Source organism: Desmodus rotundus, chromosome 6, assembly GCF_022682495.2.
Source record: "Desmodus rotundus isolate HL8 chromosome 6, HLdesRot8A.1, whole genome shotgun sequence".
Taxonomy (NCBI): domain Eukaryota; kingdom Metazoa; phylum Chordata; class Mammalia; order Chiroptera; family Phyllostomidae; genus Desmodus; species Desmodus rotundus.
Window position 1 is genome coordinate 20059440 of NC_071392.1, and position 14601 is coordinate 20074040.

At 42.5% G+C, this 14601-nt stretch overlaps 1 protein-coding gene across 2 annotated transcripts in view; it reads right to left on the reverse strand.

Annotated features, from left to right (window-relative positions):
- The window catches only part of TSPAN13 (tetraspanin 13), a 32132-nt gene extending 17786 nt beyond the window's left edge, over positions 1–14346 (reverse strand). The window contains exon 1 of one of the 2 annotated variants that reach the window (XM_053926148.2): positions 14071–14346. In XM_053926148.2, coding sequence (XP_053782123.1) covers positions 14071–14133 — 63 coding nt within the window. In that variant the 5' untranslated portion in view covers positions 14134–14346. The remainder of the gene's footprint in view (positions 1–14070) is intronic. The other variant, XM_024577178.3, reaches the window with a different exon arrangement.
- Positions 14347–14601: the final 255 nt, after the last annotated feature.

Genomic DNA, 14601 nt, shown 5'->3' on the forward strand with positions numbered 1-14601 from the left:
GAAGGACCATGCTGTGCACCAAGGCTGGCTTTTACCAGCACTGGGCCTGGGGGCAGGACAGCAGAAGTCCCAAGGAACCCTGAGATCAGCCTCTGCCTGCCTCCATCTGACAGCTGCCTGTTAGAGTCAGTCACCGCAAGAACCTCTGGCAATACCTGAGTTGCACGAGACAGGTTCTCAATGAGTCACCAGGTAGGGGCGAGGGGTGTTCACAAGACCAATATAGGTTCAAACCCAGTGCCCGCGCTGGGTCTGAGATCACTCAGCAAATGTCCTGGGGTGTATCCAGTCTAGCTGCCACTGGCCGGGTGCTCACACGCTATTGTGGTGGGGTGAGGTCTCAGGGAGTTGGCAGGGTGAGGCCAGCAGGGTTTATCAGGCCCAAACAGACCAAGATTTGGGCCTGTGAAGGGAAGGCTCTGCACCGGTCGGGCACGCGAGAGAAAAATTCCCCCCCATCCTAGAACCACATGACTCAGTCTGTCCCAGAATTTCTTGAACAAGAACAACAACAAAAAAAACCATGTACAATACTGACTTTGCATTTACTATGTGCAAGGAAGTATTCTAAGTGCTTTACGTTTATGAACGGATCTTTACTACAAGAAGTAGGGAGTGATACAGCCTCCACTTTCCAGGTGGGAAAATCGTGCACCAAGACGTTAAATGACTTGCCCGAGGTTGTGCAGTGAGGAAGGGACAGAACTGGGGTACGAGCCCAGGCTGCCTGGCTGCAGAGTCTTTGTTCTTACCAACACACTACACCTCACGTTAAAAATGTTAAGTTCTATACAATAACAAACACCAGACAAACACAGGCTAGGCCTGTGACTGTATTTCCAGAACACCTATGAATCAATCTTAAAAGACAAAAAAGCACACTAAAAAGTGGTCAAAGTTAATTTAACAGGCAATTCACAGAAAAAGAATCCAAAACGCCACTCAACACATGAAAGATGCTAAAACAAGTTTTAGAATAATGAGATACCACGTCACATGGATTATTTGACTGGCAGAAACTAAGCCTGAGGACACCAAGCACGGGGACCATCTAGGCCTCACACTCCAGTACAAGGGTAAACCGTTGAAGCCACTTTACAGAGTAATTTGGCAGCACCTACAAAAATGAAAGATATGTATCCCTTATTAAACAAGCAATTCTGCTTCCAGGTTAATGTCCAAAAGGAACACCACATCCCCAACGAGGCACATGTCAGGATTTCTGCAGTCTTGTTTGAAACAGCAAAAACTGAAAACCTCAGACACGGTGACCAGGGAATTCATAAATCTGGTGTGATCACACAGTAGAATACAAATGATTTTGACCCATTTCTATTAAGTTGATAATTTCGAACATAAAGGAAATGAAAAAATTGTATAATACTGTTTATATATATAATTTACAAACACAAAAAACAATACTATATATTCTTTGTGGTTGATCACTAGGTCAAATTGTCATAAATATACAAACATGCGTGGAAATGACAGATGTTGATTTCAGGATGGTGACTACTTGTGAGAGAGGAAAAATGGGAAATGGGAAGGACAGTGCACCTTTAAATGTAACACTGAACTTCTTAAAAAAGAGATGTGGCCCAACACTGGCATCTGTGATACCAGGCTGTTCTGTTCACAAGAGTCTACCACGTTATTTTCTGTGCATACGAAACATTTCCTGATTGAAACTAGCCATGAAAATGTAACAGCCCCTCTCTTACCAGGGCACCAATTCTGAATTCCTCTGCTTCGCATCCCTCTGTAAGTTGGTGCAGCCTTCCTCCTCCAGCCTTTGTTTTCACTACTCCCCAAACACTGCTACGCTTCACTGGTCTCTCAAATATTTCACATTCATTCCCATCTGTGCTTCTTCAAGTACTGTCCACATTCTCTCCGATAATTTGCTCCATTTAGGAAAAAAGAAGGCTTTCGAACAAAGGTGGCATATCCCTGCAGTCAGTAGGCAACAATGTGTCGGGTATCCATTCGTTTATGATCGTAAGCAAAGCTCTAGGTCAATCACGCTTGGGTGCGTTAACATGTGGAACTAGATGCCACCCTTCCACCCCCTTCTCCGTACCCAATTCCCAAGCACGCACACACACCAAATACACATTCTCATTTGTAAGGTGGGAGACAAGAGAGATCTAAATGTCCACTCCAAAACAAATTTTCAATTTATTAGTACAACAGTCCAAACATAAACTTATTTGAGTTAATAATTTTCTGATAAACCCCCCAAAAAATATGTTAGGTTTTTTACTTAAAAAATTGAAAACAGCATACATGTTTTCCTGTGTGTGACTGGTGTTTCCAACGCGTTGTAACAAAAATCCCCCAAGGAGTCATAATTCACTTTTTAAATTAAAAGTAAAACCTGAAGATTTATGATATGCCTCTAAGTAGATTTAATTATCAGTGTCTCTTTAACTTTTACCATAAAGGAAAACTTTTAAAGATAATAATGATACTATTTCTGAATAGTGGTAATTATATGTTCTGGTTGGTTTGTAATTTTGAAAAGAATGGGATTACAATGAAGTCTCCCAAACTAGTGATCTAAACATCATTAATTCCAATGAAATTAATTCTGACTGTATAATTTAAAAGCTTCTGTTTGTCACTAGAACTTGGTAGACAAAGAAACTGCAAGAATCTTTTGTTTAACAGTAACAACAGCTTCCTTAAGAGACAATTGTAATGGAAAATAAATTTAGACCTATGACACATAGTTTCCTTCCATGCAGACTGAATGCCGATAAAACAGATTATGAATCTGTTAACTAGTTGATAGCAATGTTTTTGTGAGCAGGAAGAGCCGACCTTTCCTGTTTTCTCTTTAAAACAAAGAAAAGTGAACCATACAAACAGCTTTTAAAAGAGAGATTACAAAAACTGTAACCATGTCAGAGCGAGGTTACGGATTCTGATGAAGGTGAAGAGGCAGAGTTCTCAGTCAAGGCTCATGGGAGAGCAGAACAGCAAAGCACAAGGCTCCGGCCAGGGATCTCCATGGATTCCCTTCACTTCACAGGTGACAAATCAGAACAGAGGTGCCCAGTGACACAGAAGCAGAACTGTGGCTTTTTGGTGTTTTGGCTTGGTGCATTCTTTTGCTTCTCCCTGGAGGATCATTATCATAGTGCCTAACTATATAGTTAAATATTTTTAAACTCTGAGATATAACACTAAAGACAATCACTATACTGCATAAGAGACCACAGTTTTTTCCCCCGCAGCCAGATCGAGATACACTTGAATCGCATCTCTAACTTACTCCCCGTGAGCCCTGGTTGCGTAGTCATGGATATAAGAACAACGAAGTCCTCTAACTCACTCGGGTTTTCTATTAGCTAGCTACTGTGCTCATTTTGGGCTTTTTATTTTTCTTCTACCTGACCTAGAATTTTTGTCCCATGTGCCACCTTTACACACAAGTACGCCACGCAGTGCCTGCAGTGGGCGGCAGGAAACTGTACTCGGGATGAAAAGCCTTTTTTGTGGAAATGAAACGGTTTTATAAACATGCATTTAGGCACCTTTTGGCTTGGTGTATGCAACACCATTACAGAACAAGGAAAAAAATACGCTGTCCACATATTTTTTAATCCAGCTTCAGTGGGTGTTGAAGTATTAAACCATTACACTAACCCTTTCAAATAATAAAGAAGTTGCCAGAATAATTCAGATTTAGGAACAGAAGAACCAGACAAACTGCTGCCCAGAAAAGTGACCTCTGTGGTGGACATCTGTCGCTTTTGCAAGCCAGCACACACATCTCTTGTAAAACTCTTAATCACAGTGTCTCGCTGGCCCCCTCCCACCACTGCCAGCAGCAAGACACAGGATTTCGGCCTCACCAGGGGTGGGTGCTCATCCTCCTATCCACAGCGACTGATCCATGGGATGGGTCCATACACTGACAGGGTCCATCAGTGCGTCCCACAGGATAATACAGGGATACAGAAAGACTTTTAAAACGGGCTCCTCTGGCAGAGCAAGCTGTAAGGACAATTAAATTTGATTCTGCCACCTTGCACATGTAAAGATCTAGCCTCAAAAATAATCTGGGCAGAGACAAGGTGAGCTGAGCTGAGCTGAGACAAGGTGAGAAAGAGTTGGGACCTTTCCTGAGTCCCCTGATCCAGCCATACTCGATGATCCAGCCACTGGATGTCCAATTCTGTTTCTTTTAGGAGTTTGTGCTACCTCGCCAACACACTCTTCTAATCTCATCTATAACTCATGAAGAAGTCTGTTAACATACGTTCCATTTTGTGAGCACTTACCATAAATTTTTTCATACCTGCCAATTTGTTTTGACCCTGTCTACCTTCACCATCGTGACCACCTTCCTACCTGGACTAACTCTACATCCTTCGCCTCGTCAATGGGCTCTTTAAAACTAGAAGCACTCCCTTTTCGCTGAAAAGACCTTCCTAAAACTTCACTCTAAAGACAAAACAGCAAGGGAACCAATGATCCACAGAAATGTCCTAGGCCATTTTCTTTCTGCAAACATCCCGCCTACACGTATCAAATTTAACTCCAGCCTAAATGTTACTGCTAAGCAGGTTCGTGGTTGAATGCAGACTGGGAGCAGAGAGAGGGATTCCCAAGGAGGGTAAGACAACTTTGGTGGGTGATGGATATGTTCAAGGTCCTGAATGTGGTGATGGGTTTACAGGTGTATATGCATGCCAAAATCCATTCAATTTATACCTTCATGGGCAGCTTACTGTATGTCAATACCTCAATTAAACTATCTCCCCCACCCCCCCAAAAAAGGGTTTCCCGCTTTACGAGGGAAACCCTTTTATAGGATCATGTTTCTTTTGGTATGGAACAAATCACGATGCCTGGAGTTGCACACGTCATTTGGTGACACGGAAGAAAGTCACGTGCCAAGGATGATGGGGGAGGAAAAGGGATGAAGACCAGGACTAGATAACATGCCTGAACTGTGCCCTGGCTCTGGACTACCTGCTTCGGGACGCGTTGCTATGTGAAAGTAATAACGCTTAGTATTTCCAGCAGCAGTACCTGGGTTTCTGTTACCTGGACCCTGTTCCTAACATCATCGTCTTTGATGGCCTTTTTTTAAAGCCAATGACATCCAGTCACATCCACACTGGCTGCCTTTTGTTTCTAATCTTAGCAGACAGTCCCAACCCCAGACTGACAAAGCCAAGAGTGCACAGGGCCCAGAGTACCTCTGAGCAATTCCTGAGTCACTCTTCCCCACCTCCAGCCATTCTTCAAATTCTTCTACGCTTCAAGGGCCACACATCTAGGCACAGGTTGATCTGATATCCCTAGCACCTGGCTAAGGCCCTGGTACAGAAGGGGTACTCCAAATACACTGCTGGATGAAAGAACTCATAACCTCACTCACCATGCTTTAAGGACCAGCAAACGCTTATTCCCTAACGTATACAATATTTACAGGGAAGAAATCCAGCCTAATGATATTCCAGATGGTTCTTTCTCTAAGTAACCTATAAAAGGGATTTCACTCCTTCATCAAATATCCACATTTCAAAAACAAAAGGCAAAGAAAGGCTTCAATTATTTCTACAACAGCTACATTTTTTTCTGAACATCCAAATTCTACAGGGTAAGTGAATTACTTTGAGGATGAAAGGAATCTAGAACATTTGAAAAAACTGGAGTCGATTCTGTCATTAAGTGATTCAAAAATGTTTTGTCAGCCCTGGCCAGTATGGCTCAGTTGGTTGGAGCATCATTCTGTAACTGAAAGGTTGAGGGTTTGATTCCCCATCAGGGCCCATACCTAGGTTGTGGGTTCAATCCCCAGTCAGGGCGCATACGAGAGGCAACCAATAGATGCATCTCTCTTGCATTGATGTTTCTCTCTCCCCCTTCCTCTCTAAAAAAAAGGCAATGAAAAATATTTCCTTGGGTAAGGATTTAAAAAAAAAAGGCTGTCAGCACCAAAGCAGGAGCCATGTTCTGGTGGCAGTGGAGGGTAAGAAATTTAAAACAGTAGTAAGATTTAGAAGGACTACACCACCACAATGGAACAGCACCCACAGATATACAAAGAGAACAAGGCCCCAGAGGATCTGCCCCTCTGCATGGTCCAACATTCCCAGTGTGGAATTATACTCGAACACTGAACTGTCCCTCTGAACTTCTGCCTAATTGGAACACTGAAGAAAAACTCAGTGAAGAAAAATTCAGTGGTGATCAAGCATGTGTTTCTACGAGGCCAAACATCTGGATGGCAATTTGAAAATCCTATAAATAAATCTAGATATTGCTAAATACACAGAAATTTAGTGTTTAAGCCAAGACTTTAGTTCTTCATTTCATTTTCGTTCTTCAAATGACACTGGAAGCCTACCACACCCTCGTCACATGTTTTTCTTCTTTATCTTCCCCATGGTGCCAAGCAGATGATTTCATACTCAAAGGCACAAAATACACACTATGTCGTAACTACTGGGAGGAAATTATACAAAGGGAATCGAAAGTGAGGGACTTGACTTGTCATTGTCCAAGGAAAAAAGTTTGAGGTGGCACCCACAGTTGCCAACAAACTTCCAACCTGCTCTACCTCCTACTTCTTGGGAGCCACCTGCGGGACAACGAGTGGACTCCCGGGCAGCAGAGCCCTGCAGTGGTCCCTTCATTCCAGTCACTCAATGGCAGCCATGTGCCCGGGCCGTGCGGGGCACTCGGGCAGAGGCTTTACTGCCGAGAGGCACACAGTCTATAATCTGAAAAACAGAAGGGTAACTGCCCTTTTTAATGGCTTCTTCAGTGATCAATTCAAATATCAAGTCTTAGTCCTCATCTTACTTAGCAGCATTTGACACATGTTCAATTCCGTGTCCTTAAAACAATTTGCACTTGGCTTCTAAAACACGAAACTCTATCAGGCTTTCCTCTTACTTGATCACAACCATTCCTTCTCCGGCTCTCTTGCTGGCTCCTCCTCGTCTCCCAAAACTCTTATTAGGAGCATCCTTGGTTCAATCCATGGACCACTGCTCTCCTCCATCCACCCTCAGTAATGGGTTCATTTCATCCAGCCTCACCCCTAAATGCCATTCTGCACGTTAGTGGCTCCATGCCTGTATACCTCCAGCTATTCCTCCCCCCTGAACCCCACTGTTAGTCTAACTGCTACTTGAGATCTCCACGTGGGTAACTGACTGGCACCCTAGCATCTAACACCGAACCCTTTATTTCCTCCCTAAACCTGCTCCACTCACAGTCTCCCCCATTCTTGTTAATAGCAGATCCATCCTGCCAGTTGCTTAGGCCACACATAAATCATGAGTAATGTGTAACTCGACTTTTTCTCTCGTAATCACATTTCAATCCATCAGGAAATTAGGTTGGCCCATCTTCAAAATATATCCAAAATCTGACTACTTCTCTTACTCCCACTGCTGTCAGACTGGTCTGAGCTGCCTTCACCTCCTGCCTCAATGATTGCAATAGCTTTGTAAGTCATCTCACGGCCTCCACATTCGCCATCTACAGTACATTCTCGGTTCACCAGCCAGACAAATCCGTTACATGAAAGTCAGGTCCAAAGGCACCGATTTCACTCTGCGTGAAAGCGCAAGGTCCTAACAGCGCTCTGAAGCCCCTTCATAGTCTGAGTCCCAGCTCTTCTCTGACTCATTTCCCACCACTCCACCCCGTGCTCACCCTGTTCCAGTCACACTGGACTCTTCTTTGTCCCTCGCATGAACCAGGAATACTCCTCCCTCAGGCTCTTTTCAGAGGCCATGCCCTCTACCTTAAATACTTTCCCAGATGCTTGTCCTTCATCCCCTTCAAGCCTTTGATCCAAGCAGGCGAATCCTGACCACCATATATGAAACTGTGTACTTACCTCCCCTACCCACCCACTGCCCACCACTCTTCATTTTCCTGACTCCAGTTTTCTCCACAGCACTTTTTCACCTTCTACTATGATATATAATTGATTTACTTACTGGTTATCATCTGTCTCCCATAAACGTAAGATCCATGAAGGCAGCATGTTTGGTTTTGTTCACTGGTGTTGATGCTCAATCAATATTTATTATTAGGTTGAATAAAAGAAAATTATTTGGGTTCATCTGATAATGCATTGATATAAGATAAGGGGGCAGCCAATTCTGCCAATCCAATGCAGAAAGTATTTAGAGTATAGGGTCTGCATTAAAAGCAGAGAAGGAAAACACTACTCACTGAAGAAGGCAACAAAGAGGAAGCTGTGACCTCTGCCAGCACAAGGTCAGTAGTCTAGCTGGGGGACAGAGAGCACGGAGCTATTTACAATACAGTGTTGGTATGGCCAATGGCAAAGCCAAAGTAAACCACAAAGTCTTACAACGTGGGCTCTCTATCCTTGCTGTAACTTACAGTTAGTGAGGAGGCTATTTAAAAAAAAAAAATGAAAGAAAATGAGCTTTAAAAAATAGTTACGTGCTCTCCCCCTCCCCCTGAATCCTGATGAAATTAGTCTGGGGTTGTTTTCAAGGATTAAGATTCTCAAGTAAAAATTTAAGGAAACAATCCTGACTAAAGAAAGAAAAGGCTCTATTTAAGAAACTTCACAAAGATAGAGCAAAGCATTCGAGGCTGCGGCAGAGAATCAGCAAAGACGGAAAAGCAAGGAAGGGCAAAATACGTGGGAATCCTCCGTGGCTGAAATCTATAAAGGGATGCAGATGGGAGGAGCAGATGGTGACAGATCCTGAATGGCATGCTAAAGAATGCGGGTTTATTTTTGAAGAGTTTCATCCATTATTATGAGTGGGTTTGGATTATCCATTTTACCGTGATAAGACAGCGTGAAAGATGAATTCAGGTGAAATGTGATTTAAAAAAAAAAAGAGAGAAACTCAACTTAGACTGTTCTCTTCAGCAATTCAAATATGTTTGAACTGTTTTTTAGTCCTCACTCGAGGATGTGCTATTGATTTGAGAGAGAGAAGGGAGGGAGAGATGGGGAGAAAAAACGTCAATGCAAGAGAGAAACATCAATCGGTACCTCTTCAAACCCACAACCCAGGCATGTTCCCTGACCAGGAATCGAGCCTGAGACCTTTCGGGTTATGGGACAATGCTTCAACCAACTGAGCCACCCAGCCAGGGCAGACAATGGCCCACTTTTCAACCACCTGAAACTGTATGTAAAATTGAGCTCCTGAGATGTTCGAATCGTGCTGAACACGGGCTGAAATACAATTTTTCCCAAAATTAATTGTTTCTTTGTAAATGCTTCTTAATTATGTAGTTAAGCTTTGTGAAAGCTGATAACATTTTAAATGAGAAATGGCATAAATGGCACATTTTTGTTACTGAGTTTTCAAATCAAAGGTTGGGAAATTTCACAAACATAATCAGCACAAAGGTAGACTCATGTAGTAACATCATGGGAAAATAATGAATCATTTTAAAATTCAAAATGCAAGTAAATATTCAGTAACCACTTCCATATTTTAAATTCATTCAGTAGTTTGAACAAACACACAGAGAGAAGTAACATAAACCTAACCACACACTAAAATACCAAACAAGAATAATTTGGAAAATGATTAGAATTTTGAAAAATGCTAAGTGCAAAACTGCGGAAGCCATTGCCGTCAATAGATTTTTCTTTGGCGTAAGTACTACGAGTTTTCATTTATTTTGCAGTTAAGACTGAACAATTTCAGAGAGCTCTAATAACCAGACTAGGACTCAGGTAAATCGTTCCAAATTTATACCTACGACATCTCAGTCTTTTTTTAACAGCTGAAAGATTAACATTACTATTTTGAGTATATACGCTCCTGTCTCCCTAGAGCCCGCATGAGTTAACCCTAGCCCTAGTGTGTTAGAAATCCCAACAGTTTAAATTTTTCTTTATGAAAACAAGCAAGTTTGTAATTTGAAAATTTAAAATAATTGAACTCTTCCACCTGAAGGTGTAACAACTTAATTTTCTTTTCTTTCATCCACCCAAAGCATTAATCCACATTCTCCCAACTTATCCTCACTACACTCCATAAGGGAAGTGTAAAAAAAATCACCAGTTTATACATGAAAAATAAATAAATGAATAAACCAAGCTCAAATAAACTGTTTGCCCAAGGTTACATTCCAAGCAAGTTGCAGAGTTAGTATTCAAACCTGAGTTTTCTTCCTGAATCCAGTACTTTTTCTCCCCAAAGATTACACAGATACATATTTTTTTATCTGATTAAGACGGCATGTTTAGCTACTTTAAGAAAATCCCAATTTCAGAGATATGAAAATATATACCTTAGAATGAATAGAAATCAGTATAATTTTTGTTCTGCATGGGGATTTTTATCAAAGCACTCAAAGGTCTGGGAAAATGCAAAAGAAAAAATCAATAGAAACAACAAAAAAATTTTAGAAGTCAGAATGAAAATGGAAAAGAACACACAATTGAAACTTCTGAAATCGCCTTTCTAGTTTTAAGAGCACATTTTAACTTATTTTCTATTCCTTACATTCTTAATTAAAACCACATATATAATCTACACATACTCTACATAGAATCTCAGTAATGCAATTCCTAAAAGCCTTTTCTGTGCTTAAGAAGCACAAGGAGATATGTTATAAATCTTCAAAAGTTATAGATAATGTAATGCACATCATTTATTTTGTATTTCCTAAAATTCCCCACAAATCACTAGGTATAATTTTAAGAGGTTGTTTTTCACTATTTCTCAAAATATTTTCAATCAAAATTACTTTAAAATAAACAATTAAAAAAATAAGCCATCTTCCCAAAGTAGCTTTAATTTGTATTTCTATCCAAAACTGTAAAAAAAAAAAAAAAGACCCATGTTATTTCTACATTTCCCCGATTCAATCATACCTTCACTCCCCCAATTACTCTAGCCCACAAGATCCACCCTAACTGTTATGTCACCCAGAGGCAGTTCCTCTCATACAGAGCATTTAATTTTCCCACTCCACGAATCTCAGGATATCCTGTCTTCACAGAATTAGGTATTTGCCTATCCATTGACATGTGTTTATTCTTTCCCACAGTTCTCAGCAAACTGCACCCAGCAGCACATGTTTATCGACTCAATAAAGCTCTTGAGATCATACGTAGGAAACACAGTAAATAAAAAAGAGGCTTAATAAAAGCATATTGTTTTCAAAGCCCAGGTCGGTTCACTATTGTATTCCTAGACTGAGAACAGTGTTTAGCACATAGTAGGTACTCAAAAAGAAACTTTCAGTTTCTTTAAATGTGGGACGTTCTGAAGCAAATCATTGTCTTTCTTATGACACCATGAAGGTGCACAATGAAGATTAGCTTCTCCCCTTCTTCCCATACTTATAAACTCTATTCACTACATTTAAAGTCGCTCAGTACTAAGGATCCTATTCATTAAAGCACCTGAACCATAACAACGACAACAACAATCAATTGCACCTCTGTCCAGTGATCAAACGCCTATAACAAGTTTGGGGAACGTGCCCTCCAACCTGTTTTAGTGACATGCTTTCTGGACTGATAGAATTTCTGCTCCAGTAGTCAGGCTCATTAGCAGCCTGCCTGAGTACATGGACAGTTTGGCGGGTGGAGTCACAGTCCTAAGTTCCTCAAGAAAATTCTTTGACACGAGGGATGATGCGGCGGGCCATGGCCTTTACCCCTGCCGCTCCGTAGACAATTCTGGTTTTACTAAACACTTTTAGAAATGACTTCCGTCCTAATCCTGCGATTTTGAGCATAATTTAGAAGCAGTGACTCTGGTGGGATCAGAACCTACCAAGGGTCCTCCTATTCTTGCCTTAAAAAGAAACATCTCCCAAGTCTTCAACCTCACCCTGCCCCAACCACTTCACACTTCTCATCTTAAAACATTAAGGGAGAGACCAGGAAAAACGCAGAATTGAAATAACAGCCATGGCACATTTTCAGCATCTATGTAAGACCTCGTCCAACTTTCACCTTTTGTTCACCTCCAACTTAAACTGCTGAAATTATTTTAGCTTGTTCACAATGTGTAAGAAGTAGACACTAATTCATTTAAAGAAATATCCTTTTGTCTACAAAGTCTAGAATTTTAAAGGGCTAACTATTTTTATAGTCCTGTGAATCCCCAATTAATTTTTACGGCATAGCTATTAAATCAATAGAATACACTTCGAAGGTCAATAATTTAAAACAGATATAAAAGTCTTAATACGTTATCTTAGAATCACCGTTCTCTTTGCTTTCTTTTTTTATATTTATTTATTTTTTGTTTTTATATTTTTTAAATTTTTTTAATTGTTCAAGCACAGTTGTAAATACAACTAGAAAGGATATAACTTGAAAACAACAGAATTAGACTTTAAAATAACTTGCCTCTTTAAAAATACACATATGACACATAGATCTATACAGACACTTCAGTCAAGTAACTATGGAAAGCAGACCTTCTTCTGTGTGTAAACAGGCACGATAAGGTTAAGTATCTGGTGAACAGGTGACCAAATCATTGCGGGATGGCAAAGGTCAGGGCACAAAATGGTCAATCTGAAGTTCTAAGCAGACCATACATGTTAATAAAAGAAACATCCGAGTACTGGTCAAAATTTACTTAATAAATAATCAATGTGATAAGCGTGCTTCAGGTAAGACAAAAGTGGGTTTTAAGCTGAAACTTGTCATGGATCTCCAATGACAAGCAGCTGTATCACAAGGTGTTCTAGAATTGTTTTCCCCAAGTCTTCCATTGGTGACCATGTTGTTTAGATTCCTAACTACCCAGAAAAGCATACTTTATTCCAGCTTCTCTCTTGCCGTCAAGGCTTTCCTGTCCACACACAAAGGACCAGCAATGGTAAACTGACCCAGCCTCTCCCTCTTGTTGGTGACCACAAGGCAGCCTCTCCATTCCAAAGATGTAACCTAAGCTTGCACAGATGGCCCAGCTCACTGCTATTGCAAGGGAGCTGGGTTTGTCTTCCGGGTGGGTACTGCAAAATGCCAGGTGTATTTATAGAAGGAAGCAAGGCTGTATGATGGAGGGCCCATGACAGAAGACATAGTTTTTGTTTTTGTTTTTGTTTTTTTCATTTGGTAGAGAAGCCTGAGGAAAGATCTGGATTCCACGGCCTGGGTTCTACTCCTGACTCGCCAGCTACCAGCTATGTAAACTTATTAAGACCCTTTTTTGTCTGTTATCTTACAGATTCAAACAATGCCCCTTGCCTGGAATGAATGTCAGGATGACGAGCGAAAACCTTGTATGTCAAGCCTGGGACGGGGTAGGCAATCTTTAAAGGCAACCCGCTCTCCCATCCTCCTGTTCACCCATAACTGAGCCTTAAAAATCACAGAGAGACTGCAGTCTTAAAGCTAAAAGGCACAAGCTGTTTGGCAGGAAAAGAAATAACTTGGGTGGAGGCTATCGTATTTACTGGAAGATTTCATTTAAAATGGAGTTAGGATATTGATGAGAGGAGACATATGGAAAAAGCATCCAGTATGAGCAAAACTGGACAAAAAAAACAAAAACGACATCCTTTTATGTAAGCGCAAAACAAACTTCGGAAGCTGCGGATATCCTGTGTACCTCCTGTGGCCTGAATTAAAATCACAGGAGCACGTAGAGCTAACCTAGATGCACTGGGTCCACATGCCACCTTGTCACTTTCAGACACTCTATTTTGAAAAACTGTCCTCAGACCCGAGGCGGCTGTCCAGCCTCCTCACCCGCTCCAGATGGATTTGGAAGCCAGGAGCGAGTACTAGAAGGGGCAGCGAGAGGAAAGTGGGAAGGTCTGGTCAAATAACTGAAAGACAAGGCAGTGGGCGAGGGGGCGGGGTAGAGCAATGTGGCTGAGACCAGGCTTGCAAGCCAGAAAGACAGAGGCTTCACAATAAGGGAAAGGAAGAGACTGCGACATGCGCCCGCTCTTGGTCGTCGTCTGGGGCTGATGGCGAGGCCTGGGGCGCGCAAAGCGTGGGAAGACGGGAAGGGGGAGCGGGATGAAGAGAGTCGCTGTCCAAGCAGGCAAGCCAAGGAGCACCGGACCGAGCAGGTGCAAAGCCCCCAGACCCGGGCTTGGGATACTCACGGTGTAGAGCAGGTTGAGTGCGCAAAGGCAGTTCTTGGAACACGCGAAGCCCCCGCAAACCATCTTGAAGCCTGTGGTTCCCGGCACTGCAGGTAAATCTGGCTCCCGCGGACGCTCCCGCACAGCCTCTTTGTCTTTGCCTTTGGGGCCTGGCAGAGCCCAGGCAGCGGCGCGGGCACTGGTGGGGGCCCGGGGCTGGGGTAGCAGTGCGCTGAGCGCCCGCGGTGACTCCGACTCGCTCGGGAACCTGCGACCGCCGCAGCTGGAGCCCGAGCCCCGCCCAGCACCCCCGCCTCGCCCCGAGTGCTGATTGGCTGCAAGCAGGGAACAAAGGTAGAAATATGCAAATAAATGCGCTCAGCCAGTAAGGATCTGGGAGGGGCGGGGCAGCCCTGGGGCGAGAGGGAGGAAGCCGCAGGCCAGAGCTTGTGACTCGATCTCTCTGTGGTTTTCCAGGAAGCAGGTGAGGAGGAGAGGGCGGGGCTCGATGGAGATCCGCGCTGGCTGGGAGAAAACGGGACGGCACCTCGA